The following is a 16,440-nucleotide window of genomic DNA, read 5'->3' on the forward strand; positions in this document are numbered from 1 at the left end:
AATAATGCATAATAGATATAAAGCAAATATAAGTATTTATGAATCGTGTACCAGATTTGAAGTTTTCATTAAGCAGAAATGACAGATTATAAGAAGATAAATAGACACAGGCACATAATATTTTACCATGTAGCCCAATGATTGAATAAACCTGCATTTCAAATATATATGGAACATTTAGAAAAGCTGAAATTATAAAGTTGCATTAATAAGCTACAAAAGAATCAAAATGTAACCCATAGTCTTTGATTCCAAGGAAAATAGTATTTATTAATAATAAAACAAAAAATGCTCTTCCAACCTAGAAATTAAGATATTTGTCGAAGAACTATTGAATAAAAGAGAATAAAACATAAAGTGGAGGAATTTGGGGGAATGTTGATGAAAGAAAATATATATAGGAACACAGCCAAAGCAACAGTTTGAGAAAATTCTGAGCATTAATATCCTATATTATGAAATGAATTAAATATTAATTTAGAAAGCTAATGAAAAAAAGCTGAAAGCAGAAAGAAGGACCTAATAAAGATATGAGTAGAATTTAATGAGTTAGGAAGCAGAAAACCAGCAGAACTAATAAGACACAAACTTAAGCTAATTCTTTGGGGAAAAGAATCAACAAAACAGGAAAATCACCAGCTGATGTAAGTTTTCTAGAAGCAGCAGAAATGCATAAAATGAATTATATATTGCAATAACCATCCAACCAGAAGAAATTTTAAAAAAAAACAATTAGGAATCAGTTGTCCAACTCAATACAATAAATTTGAAAACACACAAAATAGATAACTTTATCAGAAGATTCTATGTATGTATGTATCTATCTATCTATCTATCACCTGACCGTGGAAAAAAATAGAAAGTCTAAAGAGATCAATTACAACAGAAAAAATGAAAGTTTCCAGAGACCTTCCCTATTATAAATTTCCAGATCCAGATGGTTTCAAAAGGGCATTCCACCAGTGTTTTAAAAGATCGAATAATCCCAATACTACCTAACACTTTCTAGATTATAGAATATGAACGACAAATTTCAAACTACTTTTTAATGCAAGTGAACATAAATAACAAAAACTCTTTAAGACTACATAAAGAAAAAATTTCAAACCCAGTGTGGTGGTGCACATCTGTAAACCCAACAATTTGGGAGGCTGAGGCAAGAGAATTGCGAGTTCTAGGTCAGCCTGGGAAACTTAGTAAGATCCTGTCTCAAAATAAAATGTGGGGATGTAGCTCAATGGTAGAGCACCACTGGGTTCAAACCCTAGTACTAAAAAAAAAAAAAAAAAAAAAAATCACTCCAAACTTTGTCTGAATTTTGATGTAAACTGACAATCATCTTTTTTTCCTAATAAAAGCACTTAACAATACAGAAATGGCTGAAAACATTTTAACATGAATATATAGGAATAAAGAAGTATCAGATAGATACACACATACATACATAGAATCTTCTGATAAAAAAGTATTGCCCACAATTCATACCAATTTTACAAGATATTAGACATTAAATATAAATAATATAAATAATCACAAGATTATTTGACACAGTTAAACAAGAAAAAATATTTGGATGCTTAGGAATATGAAGGAAAAGGTAAAAGAATCTCTATTTGCAGATATATGACTATATACTAAGAAACCCCACTGTATTTAATGAAAACAAAATACTCTGAACAATAAGAAAATTTAGTAAAATTGTCATCTATAATAATAAATGCAAAAGTCACTTATCTACCAACATAGAGTATCCAATTAAGAGAAGCAATGGAAGAGAAACTCCAATTAGTGATCTTCATTTACTATATAGTGCATATATAGAGTATATAATATAAATATTACACTTTCATATTTTATATATTGAATTTATATGTATTTATATAAAGTAGGCAAAATTTTACATGCAAAATACTTATGAGGATATTTAAAATACTTATGAAAGACACGCAAAAAGATTTAACAATGAAAAGGCACAATTTGTCCTTGAATAGGAAGATTCCACATGATAAAGATGTCAACACTTATTCTGCAGCTCTTACAGTTACTTATTCTGCTCTAATTTTCAAAAAAAACAAAAAACAAAAACAAAAAAGTCAACGCTCCCTAAGCTAATTTATATTTACCACAATTCCAGTAAAATTATCTACAAGTTTTCTTATAGGGTTAAACAAGTTAATTTCAAAGGTCAAATGGAAAAAGAAACAGAAGAATTGCCTGTTAAACTGTGAAAAAAAATCAAAGGGCAATATTAGAGGGATAGTAAGCTAGATTTAAAACCATTTGGAGCATCTATAAATAAAGCTATGTGATATTGATTTTTAAGTAAACAAACTTTAGCAGATAATTAAAATTTCAGAAAAAGACTTAAGTGTATAGAAAAATTTAATGTGTAATGAGGGATTCATCTCAAATCACTTGAGAAAATATTGACTTTTTTATAAGGGTGTTGGGACAACTGAATATCCATTTGGAAACATATGAAAGTCAATCTTTATTTCACACTGTAAATCAGGAAAAATTGGTTTAAAAAGCTCCCCTTGATGCTGCAGCTGTCAAAACCAGAGGCCCCCTGCTTCCCTCACTGCCAAACATCTCAATGAGGAGGCTCATGCTTCCTTTCTTTAATGTCGCCTGCCCGTTTTCTCTTTCATGTATCAATATAAAGTACTTGTGTTCAATACGCTATACTGTTTTTTCCTCCTCTACCTTTACTGAATGTGTTCCCTTAAGGAACAATGATCCTCTAATTAACCAATCCTTAAACCCTTCCACCTCACCCCTGCCCCTCTCTCTGCTCTCTGGCCTGATGCACCATCTTTTTCTTTTGAAAAGCATTCCCCCCCACCCCCATGGTTGGAATTAGGGATATTTTTACTTCTACTTCTCAAAACAACTTTTCCTTAACCCCAGGCTGAAATTCTCTTTTGCCTAAAGTCCCCCAAAGTCAGCCTTTCAGGAAACCTTCCCTCAGCCCTCTGGACTCCTCTTTCTCTATCATTTCATCTTAGAGTTGCGTTCATTCCACGCTGTAACCCATGGAGGTAACTTCTAAAGCCTTTGTCATCAGTTCTGACCTCTCCTTGGAGCTCCAACCTTCTGCTGGGCATCATCTTGAGGACATCTTCCCTGCACTTTAAATCAGCTGTCTCCCCGAAAAAGCTTCTCCGATTTGGTTTCTCCAACAGCCCCCCTTTTCTCCTGGCCTCCCAGTCTCATTGCATACTTCCCAACACTGACATAAAATTTGGATCATCTTGCTGCGTTGCACAAAGTGCCCTCAAAGTTTTCACTTTCCCCAGAGGCACACCTGAACGTATCCAGAGGATCAATCGCACACATCAGTTAAACTTGTCTTGACCAAACTCGCACAGATACATCCCTGCTTTGTCCAGGGGGTCCAGGATAGAAACCTAGGGTCCAGAGTGCCTGAGTGTACAGAGTATGCAGTAACTAACCTTCCCTTAACAAATCAGTGTGTTTGTTGCATCTCCTTTTCCAATGATGAAGTTAGGATGGATCTTGCATTACACCAATGGAGAATGACACATAAGCAAGCAGGTTTTACAGAACTGGTTCTCAGCGGTGATATAAAAGAAGACACTGACTGTTTTTAACATCTCTTTTCCATTTGATAAAATGAAGATGCAGGGGAAATGACAAATAAGAATACTAAAAGACTTAATAAATGTCTCCAAAATCATCAAAAAGAAAGTTCATTGCCGCAGTCTGGCTGGGCACAAAATAACCGAGCCACCACAAAAGCCTTGTAGATTCAAACAGCAACTCTTTATTCCAGAACTCTCACGGGCCCTCTACACGCACATTCTGGGAAAAAATCCACCCTCCACCGGGCTCTGGCTACCAAACACCCTCTGAATTCCCCGAGAACTCAACGGGAACTCAAGGAACGGGCACCAGAGGCAGCAGGATACGCCCTATTTCCAGCAGGATCCACCCTAAACCCAGATCCACCCTAAACCTGGATCCGCCCTAATCCCTGAGCAAGGTCACCTTTCAAGCAATGTCACTGCAAATGACCTGGGTCCAAGGCAAGCCCATTTCCACAATGGAGAGTCCTCCCTCTAAGCAACATTGGGTAGGCTGACAAGGAAATTGCCATGCATCATTCCTACTTAGCTATGGCTCTCAGCAGTTCATCTTTATCCTTTGCATTAGAAGCCCACAGGGGATGTCAATAATACGAATAGAAACTGTAACTTAATTATAGACCACAGGGACATGTAACCATGACACTAATAATAAAGACAATTTCAACTTTTAACAAGAAATAGACATTCTAACTCCATTTACCTTGAAGCCAAACATTCATCTACTCATAAAATTAAGAGCTATTGTCACAGAAAAACATCAAAGCCTGGCCAGCCTTAGCATATGCAATATTTCAAAGATGTATATGTATGTATTATGTGTGTGTGTATGTGTGTGTGTGTGTGTGTGTGTGTGTATGAAATGACTTGATTATTCCTGCATAATATTTGTGATTTACATAGTATTGGTTTAATATTAAATGTTTATTTTAAAATAGTATATTTATAGGCAGGAATAATGTATAATGAGCATAATTATGCTAAATATTGCACCTTGGATTATCAAGAATGTATCAGTACAACAATGCAAGCATAAACCAGGGGTTGGTTTGCACTCAGAAACCATAGCCATTAAAAAATGATGAAGGAAGACAAACAGACAAGAATGAGGTGAAGTATGGCAAGCTCCTGCTTTCGATTGCATTCCTTTACTTACAAATATTAATTCACTACTGCACACTAAATTCCCTGAGGGCAGGTCTGCCTCGTACCCATCTCCGTTTTTTGTGTCCTCTAGTATCATGCAGAACCCTATGGATGTGCTGGTGTTCAGTAAATGCCTAATGGGTTGGACTATACTGAATTCTAACCAACACAGACTTGCAATTGGCTCTCTTCCCTTATAGCTGGATTTTAACAACTCATTTAAAAAAATGAGAATGGCCACACTGGAGTGCGGTGCAGTGGTAGGAAGGTTGCTTAGCATGCAGAGTCCTTGAGTTCCATCCCCAGCACTGCACACACGAAAAAGGATCTTTACATTCTTAACAGGAAGAGGTATCTGTAATAAAAGCAGCTATGCAGCATAAGGGCAAAAGCCTGGATTATTCCTGTATAGAATCTGTGATTTCAATAGTATGAATATATTTGAAAATTAACTGTCAAAATACTATTTTGATTATATCTAATTAATTTAGCTGATATTTAATTGCTACTAATAAGTGGCAAGTGAAAAATAAAGCAGTGTATAAAAATGTAAGAAAAGTCAAATTAACCTCCTACACAGGATTAATTCTTGAGTTGGAATTAGGCCTTTTCCCCTGGAGTAATTGTATGTTGAGTGGATTCTTACTGTTTACAGGCTTAACTCTCTTAAGATTTTAAAGATTTGGAGCTTAGGAAATTTTATAATGTTGTTCTTTTGTTTTTAAGAAGAAACTTTGCTTTCAATTTTTTATTTTCTACCTTTTTCCAATAGAACACATTCAAGAACTTTCATGACTGATGATCTTGTTGATCAAGTTGACTTTTCCTGAAATACCAATATGGGTATTTATGTGTCTGTGTGTTTAATATCTTTATTGAGAAACGTTCATGTCTTAACAACGATGCGTTGAAAGTGTATAAATTCAATTGACTTTTAGTCCAATAGATACTTTGATTCATCTTCAATCAGAAGTACCAGTAATAATGGAAGTTGGGCTAATTTCTCCCTTCTTTGACCTCAATAGTTCTCCTTTTCAGTTTACAGTTTTATATTCCCAGAATCTGTCAAGGTATTAAACCAGAGTTTTAAGAATAGATCAACTGGCACAAGCTTCTGAGTGATTAAGGGCTCAGAACGACAATCAATAAATCCAGGGTTAAATTATAAACTGGTTATAACTTCCTATATTCTTATACAATGAATGAACTATAATGTAGAAGATAACCCAGAACAGGACTGTACACATTCAAGAAGTTAAATGAACATTGGCTCCCTCTCTTTTCTTTTTGCATCCAGTTCTTAAGATGGAGAGGAGAAAGGTTATGAAAGGTTAAAGTATTTTAAAATTGACAAATAATAATTATACATCTTTGCAGGTGTGCTATGATCTATTGGTGCATTGTATAATGATCACTCAGGTCTGAATGGGGCAAAGGGCAATGCAAAGCACACCGCACTCCTGGCATGTGGAGGGGGAATCTGGCAAAGCTCCTGGCTTTGTGGAACTGCCTCCTGCCCCAGGCTGGCTCTGTGACAGGTGGATGGCTCACCGCACACCCCACAACCTGCTCCCCCATCTACCTACTGTGTGAGGTTTCTCTTTAACACAGCACACACTTCTTGGAAGGGCAATTTTGAAAAGGGAACATAAAGGGAGATCCTTCCCTTTCTACCCCCAAAACACATGTGGATGGATTACATTCTGAATCCATCAACAAGTTATTTCAGAACTTCATATTTTTATTTCTTCCAAGTAAAAAACCTGCAAAGAATTAATGAAGCTGTAAAGACAAGGGAGGGAGGGTGTGGGAGAAGCCAATAAAATTATTGCTGAAAGCATTATTTTGTTGTTGTTGTTGCTGCATGTTTTTATTTGCATTTTTTTCTGAAATATTTACAGTAAACAACCTAAAATAAGAATGTTCAAAAATTACTACTCTCTTTTCAATTTAAAATGAATCTATCAACAGAAAACAGTTTGCTCTTTAAATGTTCTCTCCGGTGGAGCAACCTGTTTTTTTCCTTAAGGAAGAGAACTCATTCCTACTTCATGCCTATGGGTTAAAGAACTTCTGTTGTCCAGCTCTTATTCCCTGCAGGCAGAGCCTCCTGATGGAAGAAGAGTGGAAAGAGCTAGATCAACAACCCTCTGTCCAAAGGCTTGGTTGAGGCAATATTCTGTTTGTCGAATTTGGTCTCTGCTTTTCAAATGCATGAATCTTTTTTTTTCTCTCTCTGAGAGTGAATAAGAATCAAAAGAGAGTGCTTTGGCTTCACTGACAAACCCACAAATATTTCTCAGAATTTGTTATCATGGACGGCGCCAGCAAAGCAGTATTAGCCAGCCCCTTGATGGCTGGACAGTCCTACCTAACAGCCAATTTACATTGCTTCCTCTAACATCCTTTCTGCCTTGTGGACATAGTAAACTTCATTCCTGCAAAAGTGAAGAGACCTCACAACAAATGAGACATGATGAGTGCCTCCGCTCCAGTTTTTGGTCTGTATTTTTTAGTATGAGCACTCAAGCAGGACTAACTGAAGAGGCTCATTCCTAGTAGACGCGGAGGGCATATTTTGTGTTTTCTAGTGCCAAACACACACCAAAGGATTAGGTGCTAGCATGAAAAATGAGTTTTCTCCATTTTTTGATTATTTTCACAGGCATTTCTATTATCTTTAACTTTCTTCTTCTAACACACACACACACACACACACACACACACACACACACCGCCTAAGGAAAATTACTAAAGAAATGACTGGGTTCTTTATTTACATTTTATTACAACCTTTACTTCTTGGTTTTCATAGGAAGAAGTGACAAGGACAACGTTAAGAGGTTGGCCCTCACTGCTGCAGGATATAGGAAAGAACTGGAAATTGAGGGCAGGCTAAGCTGGGTAAGGATAAAATTAGCCTTCAAGCATATGACTACCAGGAAATAATAAACTACCAGAATCAAGATACCTGAGTTGTCATCGGGAGTAAATCAAGCCATAACTCAAAGGACACAAGATAGCAGGGAGGGCAATCCAGCAGGTTTTATAGCCCTATGCTCACCAAACCCCCACTTGCCAATTCAAACATTTGAGTAATTACAAAAGGCTGGGGTGTAGTCTACCCTTCCGATGGCTTTGTAAGACACAAATGCCAGATTCATAAGAAAGATCTGAGAAAACAGGGCATTGGTATAATTAATCACAGATAAAACTCTGTCTCCAGTTAGTAGCATTGATGACCCTCATGTTTAAAGGGCCATTGTGACTTTAGGCTTGATCTTTTCCCATTTCTACGTAAATGAAAACCACCCTTGGAGATGGTCAACCTCAGCCGACCTTTCCAAAGTGGCATCAAAGCCTGAGATGGAACAAAAAGGGTGGTGCCAACATTTGTCTTCTGCCTCCCAGCTCTCCCTCAACCCCAGAGCTTTGAAAATGATGGATGTCTCTAAAAGAGCAATGGGAAGATAGAGGTGACTTGTGCTAATCAGAGGGTCCAGTGCTATCAGAGGGGTTGGGAGCTTATAGAAAAAAGCCATGTGAACCCTGTTCTCAGTCACCACTCAAAAGCCATCTTCCACACATATAAAGTTTCAGATGGGCTGCTGACTGAAATACTTTTTTTTTTTTTTACTGTTCTCTACCCATCAATGTCATCAAAAGCAGCTATCCTCAAACACTAAGAAGTTAATTTACATTATATTAAAATTTAATATTTATGTGCATGTTAATGATTAGAAGACTACAGAATATTTTTATATTCTAGATCATATCTTACTGTTTATATTTTTACATGATTTTCTATATACCTTTTATATTTATTTATACATTTTAATCACCATTAACATGTACCTAAATATTCTTTTTCTTTCCTTCTTTCTTTTATTTTTTCCACTTTACCACTGAGCTACATCCTCATCTCCTTTTATTTTTTTTATTTTGAGACGGGGTCTAGCTAAGTTTCGCAGACTGTCCTTGAACTTGAGATCCTCCTGTCTCAGGTAACCTAATCACTGGGATTATAGGCATGCACTACCATCCCTGGTCCTAATTATTCTTAAATTTAGTAATACTAAGAATTATACTCCATAGTGAGGCCAGTTATTGGGGGGAAATATTTTGCTCATCCACATTGAGAATTTAAAATTTGTACAAGAGGGTTGTGGAGTATAAGCAGAAGTATAGTTACAAGTCAAATGCATTAATACATTTAGAAAGTCCTTCCATAACAGATGGATACTTATTCTGCAAAACTTATAAAGGAATAAGCCAGGAATTGATGAGTAACAATGAACAACAAGAAAATAAACTTGATGACAATAACAGATGACATGGTTATCAGAAGATGTGGATCCTCCTTCTGATTCTGTTATGAGCTACCTGGTTGACTTGGCCTGTGCCGTTAGCAAACTTTTATTGGGGATCATGGAACACTTTGTATGTTAGAGGTGACACAAAGATAAATAACATTTGGTTCTGGACCTTGAAAAGTTTATGAGCTGGTATGGAAGATAAGAAATACAACCATAGCTAACATCTGGCAGGATGAGAGAAGTCCAATTCAAGCACATGAGATTGTAGACAGAGGAAAGGATAATTTCTGTCTGAAGAGAAGAGTTTGAAGGAAGGTTTTATGGAAAAGTAGTTTCTAATTGAGCCTCATGGAATGCATAAGTGTCTGACATGAAACTCAAAGAGGAAGGTCTCTCAGAAGCAGTGTGTGAAGTTGTGTTCACAGTTCTCACGCCAAGTTCAGCCACCAGATGTCTTTAGCCTGGGCAAGGTCACCTAATCCTCAGCACTTCTCTTTGGACTCTCACCTCCTAGCCTTCGTCATTTACATCATTTGACTGGCTCTGCAGACATTTGGGATTGTGACACTTGTAATAGAAATGTGAAATCTTTGAGATAAGGAGCCTACATAGTACTTCCAAAAGAATGGACAGAGCCAACAGTAGCTGAGTCCAGAAGCTTCATGCTTCTAGCTGTGCCTTGGGAAGTAGTTTCTGGTATCACTATGGAGGATAAAAAGAGGGGTGGGGGGCCAATAAAGAGAGACAGTCAGGGAGGTGAGTCATCTGAGGACGAGACCACCAGGACCTGAGCTGAGGCAGTAGAATGGAGACCAAGGGAGCTTTGGATTCTGGGTATTCTTGAAGGAGGAAGTGGAATCCATCCTTCATTTAAACTTTATAGCTCCAAGGTCTAGGTAAATCTGTCATTAAGAGAGGAAAAAGAAAGGAACAGACTTGATGAGGAAGATCAGTTCTTCATTTTGAGATGTGGTGAGTCTGAAGGGCTTGTAAGACATTGAAGTAGGAGTGTGTAGCTATGGTTCTCAACCAGGTTCACAATAATTTGGCCTCAGCCACCCACATTGCATATAGTAGAGATATGGAAATGTGTGGAGATGGTATTGGCTGCCATATCTGGGAGGATGCTACTGGCAACTAGCAGTAGTCCAGGGGTGCTGTAAAGATTCTACAAGGCACAGACAATCCCCTGCCGGCATGAGAGAATTACCCTGGACATCAACGGGGCAGAGGTGGAGGAATCTTAGTCTAGAGGTAATAGAAACTTCTAACCTGGATATTTTGAGAGTAGACTAGATACAGATGAGAACTTTGAACCCCTCACCCTTCTGTAGGAGATGTGAGAGAAGACTAACCACTTTAGACATGTGTACAAAGGAAAGAAAGGCAGGGACTAATCAAATCCTAGGCAACTTCACTTCACCGGCAATATGGGTTCAGTGGGTTGAAGTAACGCCAGAGGCTCTTTCATATTCAAAATACAATGATTTTATGACTGTTCTCAGCAACTGTGAATCTATAAAGATAGACATAAAGGAGGATGGAAATCATGGAGCAGATCAGTTCAGCTATGAATGTGAAGACACATTGTGGTATGTAGGAGGGAAATATTAAGTCTAAAATTTTCATCTGCAAATTTGATATAGAACCACACTATTATAGGGCAAGAAATTTAATACAAAAAAGGAGACAGGTGCAAAAGAAAGAAGGAAAGAAGATAGCAAAATAGTAAAAGAGAAATGAAATAGGGAGGGGAAATGACAAGACCAGGAAAAGAAGGAGAGAGGAGAGGAGAGGAGAGGAGAGGAGAGGAGAGGAAGGAGGGGAGGGGAGGGGAGAGGAGGAGAGAGGAGCCTAAAGACATCCTCTAAAGTCTGAGAGAATACAGTATGAAACAGTATGAAGCATAGGGTTCCAAGGAATAAGACTAGCGGCCATTCTTAATAAGTTTTTGAAACTGTGATACTAGAATATGGTCCATGGACAGCAAAATCTGCTTTTTGAGTGGTGTCAACAATGTTTTTCAAAAGCTAGGTTCACACAACATGACAAAACAATGCCTTGCACTGTATTCTCACACTTGAATTTTGCTGTCACTCTACTCCAGTGGGCTTGGTGAGTAGAGCGAGCCCCAGAGCAGGGCGACCCTGGAGAGGCAGTGCAGCTCTCCAAAGCAAATGGAGGCTAAGTTTGCAACAAACAAGAAGATGGTCCTTTCACACTCCCATCATCCTGTAGCTTTGAAAGACAAGGGGCACATGAAAACAGCAAGCTAAAGTAGCCAACCATAGAGCCAGAGCCAGAAAGACCTTGAGTTCAAGTGCCAACCCACCACCCACTGGCTCCTGCTGACTGCAAGCTGGGGGATGTCTCTGAGCCTGGACTTCCCTTCTCTAAAACATGGATGATAAGCCCCTGCCTCCTATGAGCTCTATGACAATTGGATGAGATAACAAATGTAAAGGGTTCAGGCCAGCAGCTGGTGTGGGGTGGTGACTGTCCCCAGTAGCTGCTGTTAAGTGACATATAAATCCCATTACGCTAATCAATGACCGAAAGAGAAAAACAGTAGGACCCACACTGCAAGGCAACCAAAGTACAATACATTAGAGAAGGTAATGCATTTGAAAACTGAAATGAATTTGTAGAACTGGAAGTGGCTTTCAGAGCTCTCTTGTCAAATCTCCTCATTTTATTGATAGGAAAATTGGGGGAGGAAATGAAAAGGCTATTGTGGGTTGGATATACATGCACCAAAAAAGGTCTTAATTAAAGGGAGGTTATTCAAGTTCAGCCAGCAGATGTCTTTAGCCTGGGCAAGGTCACCTAATCCTCAGCACTCCTCTTTGGACTCTCATCCACTAGCCTTCGTCATTTACATCATTTGACTAGCTCTGTAGACATTTGGGATTGTGACACTTGTAATGGAGATGTGGAATTTTTGAGATAAGGAGCCTACATAGTACTTCCAAAAGAATGCATAGAGCCAACAGCAGATATATATATGTATATATAAATATATATATATATATATATCTGAAAGAATAAACCAGGAAAATAAAGGATGTGCTTCTCCTAAGACAGAGCCAAGTCACTCACCTGTCCAGGAGCAAGTTGGGAGCAAACAGTAGCTTCCCTGGGTGCTCCATGGAGCGCCAGACAAGACCAATCATTAGGATCTCTAGCCAGGCACATTCCAGAAGATGGACTTGATCGTGGAGGTTCAAATCCCCAAAGCCTGAAACATGACAAGAAAAAATAAACTCTGCTGAGTTAAAATGAAAAGCATTCATCACTGGTGGAATCAATGCACCAGGGATTGCAACCACTTGGCTGTGTTTTCTATGAGATGGAATTAAGCGTAATAGAGGCACACCATATAGGAGAGTCAAGGAACTATTATTTAAACCTAGCACTATGAATAAATTTGTTGTGGTTTTAAGTTTTTTAATGACTTAGTGTCGCATCTACAGAAATACATTAACTTATATAACCCACTTAGCTTTCTGTACTTAGTAATGAAGCTTAAATGCTTTCTACTTTATAAATTTTTTATTTGTTTTAATTAGTTATACATGACAGTAGAAGGCATTTATGCACTTTGATACATCATACACAGATAGGACACATATATACATAAAGTAATAATGTCTGTTTCATTTACTGTCTTTTCTATCCCCACATCCCCTCCCCTCCTGTCTCTTCATTTCCCTCTACCTAACCTAAAGTGATGCTATTCTTCTCTAGTGCCGCACCCCCTCTTATTGTGAATTAGCATCTGCATATTAGAGAAAACATTTGGCCCCTGGTCTTCTGGGATTGGCTCATTTCCCTTAGCATGATATTCTCCCACTCCATCCAGTTACTGACAAATCCCATAATTTCACTCTCCTTTAAAGCTGAGTAATATTCCATTGAATATGTATACCACATTTTCTTTATCCTTTCATCTATTGAAGGACACCTATGTTGGTTCCATAGTTTAGCTATTGTGAACTGAGCTCCTGTAAACATTGATGTGGATGCATTACTGTAGTATGCTGACTTTAACTCCTTTGGGTAGAAACTGAGGAGTGGGATAGCTGGGGCAAATGGTAGTTCCATTCCAAGTTTTCTGAAGAATCTCTATTCTGCTTTCCATGGTAGTTGCACCAATTTGCATTCCCACCAGCAATGTATGAGTATACCTCTTTCCCCATATCCTCATCAACACTTATTGTCACCTGTATTCTTGATGATTCTGGCAGGAGTGAGATGAAATATTACTGTAGTTTTGATTTGCATTTCTCGAATTGCCAGAGATGTTGAACACTTTTTCATATATTTGTTGATCATTTGTATTTCTTCTTCTGTGAAGTGTCTGTTCAGTTCCTTAGCCCACTTATTGATTGGGTTATTTGATTTTTGGTGTTTTTTGAGTTCTTTATATATCCTAGAGATTAATGCTTTATCAGAAGTACATGTGACAAAGATTTTCTGCCAATCTGTGGGCTCTCTCTTCACGTTAATTGTTTCCTTTGCTGAGAAGAAGCTTTTCAATTTGAATCCATCCCATTTATTGATTATTGATTTTTACTTCTTGTGCTTTAGGAGTCTTGTTAAGAAAGTCAGATCCTAGGCCAAAATAGTGAAGATTTGGGCCTACTTATTCTTCTATTAGGCCCAGGGTTTGGGTTGATTTTTGTGCAGGGTGAGAGACAGAGGTTTAATTTCATTTTGCTACATATGGATTTCCAGTTTTGCCAGCACTATTTGTTGAATAGGCGATCTTTTCTCCAGTGAATGTTTCTGGCACCTTTGTCTAGTATGACATAACCAAATTTGTGTCTAGTATGACATAACCAAAATTCTATTCTGAACCATTGGTCTACAAGTTCTATTTTGGTGCCAATACCATGCTACTTTTGTTACTACAGTTTAAGATCTGGTATTGTGATGCCTCCTACTTCACTTTTCTTGCTAAGGATTGCTATTCTGAGTTTCTTACTTTTCCAAAAAAATTTTATGATTGCTTTTTCTGTTTCTACGAAGAATGTTCTTGAGATTTTAATAGGAATTGCACTAAATCTGTATAACGCTTTTGGTAGTATGGCCTTTTGGACAATATTAATTCTGCCTATCCCAGAACATGGTAGATCTTTCCATCTTGTGAGGTTATCTTCAATTTATTTCTTTAGTGTTCTGTAGTTTTAATTGTAGAGGTCTTTCACCTCTTTTGTTAGATTGATTCCCAGGTATTTTATTGTACTTATGACTTAATAGCCCTATTTGGCTGCTATTCATTTGTGCTTCGTTGAAAATACTAAGGTGCAAGAAATTTAAATTACTTGTCTTATACCATACAGAAACTGGCACTCAGGTAGGACCAAAGTCATTAAACACCTATTTTTTTTCTTCATATCTAAAAGATCATATCATATGATCTTCTTTCATAATCTGTCGAAAACTCAAGAAATAACATGTAAGTAAGTCACTTGGGAGAATGAAACAGATGATTAAAGGTGACATTATGATTACTTTTGGTAAAAAAAAAAACATTAAAATGTGCCCTTTTTCCAAATTGTTGATTAGGATATTAAAGCTTTTTCCAATCATTAATGACAAATGCTGGATGCTCAAAATATAACAATAAGGAATAGGAGGAAGAACAAAGATAAGAATGTGGCAAAGGAGAAGAAAATGGAGGGAAGAAGAAGAGGAAGAAAGAAAGACCAGCTTACGAGTGCCTTACTATAAGTTAGAGGCAGTGCCAAGTGCTTCCTGTACTTGGTTCTTCTCATTTTTATTAATACAATATCCAGAAGAGGTGGGAAGTGACACCTATTTACAAAATAAGAAAACAGATACTCAGAGATGGGAATGTAATCTCCAGTGCTTGTGCCCTTGACCACAATTAACATGACCTCTTCTGAGCTTTCCTTAATTATAGAATTTGAATTGAATGACCAAGTAAATCTAACCACACACATAAGGATAAATTAGTGACAGGGAAATTAAACGAAGATGCTGTCCATAAAGTTCTTTTGGTTTTCAGATCAGCTTCCTGTTCTTTGGCCCAGGGGCACAGTGTGTTTCCTTCTTCTTGCTCCTTACCCTCAGCTCTGTTCCCACTTATCCATGAGAATGGCTATATAAATCTTTTTTAATGTTCTCTTTTTTTCTTGCTATTTCTAATTCAATTAGCAATCTAATATTGCATTAATTGAAAAGTCAAAATGTAAGATGACTTCCTTAATTAGTCAACTATAAATGATCTGCCTAATGGATATTTCTTCTTGAGGGTCTTGGTGCTATCCACAGCTCAGCCTTAAATAATTAGCTCATATTTGTACATGCCTATGCATTGTATAGCACTTAATCTTCATCACCAAATAAGTGAGATCCAGATACAGAAATTTAAGCCTGAAACAAACCTCACAGCCTATGTCCCCTTTTCTTGCCATCATCTCATCATCAAACCTAATCCATTAGTCTTCCTCTCCTCTCTGTTCCTACAGTTAACAAAGTCAATTCCTAATCACCTCTTACCACCTCTTACCTTTTTGTATGACTTCCCTATTAGTCTAATACTTAATCATGATGTTGCTTGTATGGATAGTTGATTCCTTCTCTCATGGAGTGGATTATTGAATCACTAAGTACACATTTATCCTATCATTGGGCATTTCGATTGTTTTCAGATTTGAGTTATTACAAGTAAAACCGTTATGAGCAATTTATGTATCAGTTTTGGTATGGACATATACTTCCATTGCTCTTGGTTAGATATTTAAATGTGCAGTGCTTCTTAGAAACTGCCATACAATTTTCAAAAGTGGTCGTACCACTTTACATACCCACCAGCGATGGATGAGAACAGCAGGTGTTCCGCATCCTTGCCCGTATCAGTGTGGTCAGTCTTTTTCATTTTAGACATTCTAATAGATATAAGGGTATAACAGTGACATTGTGGTTTGATTTGCATTTTCCTAATCATATTGAGCATCCATGTTTTCTACCAGACCTTTTCGTCACACCGTACTCACGTCAATTATTCACGTATTTGTAGGACCCACTAGACTATGTACCTATTAGAGCCACAAAATGGATGATCTCTCAAAGCCCACTTTTTTTAAAGCTCAAATTTATTGCAACTTCCAGAACATCACACAGCCATTCCAGGGCTCATAATAGCTTAGCCTTTGTCAGGGCAGGTACCTTTCAACTGGAAAGAATGGATTCCACTCAGGTGACACAGACTGGTATCTGGACAAATGAGGAAATGGGTGGCATTGATCATAAGAAAATCTTGAAAACTAAAAAGCTATTTTTTTGGTTTCAGACCTGCCTGGGGGAAAAAGGAACATAAATATCTGCAATACGTCGATGTT

General features: G+C 37.5%; 1 protein-coding gene across 5 annotated transcripts in view; it reads right to left on the reverse strand.

Annotated features, from left to right (window-relative positions):
* The window catches only part of Esr1 (estrogen receptor 1), a 375,741-nt gene that overhangs the window by 64,917 nt on the left and 294,384 nt on the right, over nucleotides 1-16,440 (reverse strand). For all 5 annotated transcript variants that reach the window (XM_078018886.1, XM_078018887.1, XM_078018884.1 and 2 more), the window contains one exon: nucleotides 12,170-12,308. In XM_078018886.1, coding sequence (XP_077875012.1) covers nucleotides 12,170-12,308 — 139 coding nt within the window. The remainder of the gene's footprint in view (nucleotides 1-12,169; nucleotides 12,309-16,440) is intronic.

The sequence above is a fragment of the Ictidomys tridecemlineatus genome, chromosome 8 (assembly GCF_052094955.1).
Source record: "Ictidomys tridecemlineatus isolate mIctTri1 chromosome 8, mIctTri1.hap1, whole genome shotgun sequence".
Classification (NCBI taxonomy): domain Eukaryota; kingdom Metazoa; phylum Chordata; class Mammalia; order Rodentia; family Sciuridae; genus Ictidomys; species Ictidomys tridecemlineatus.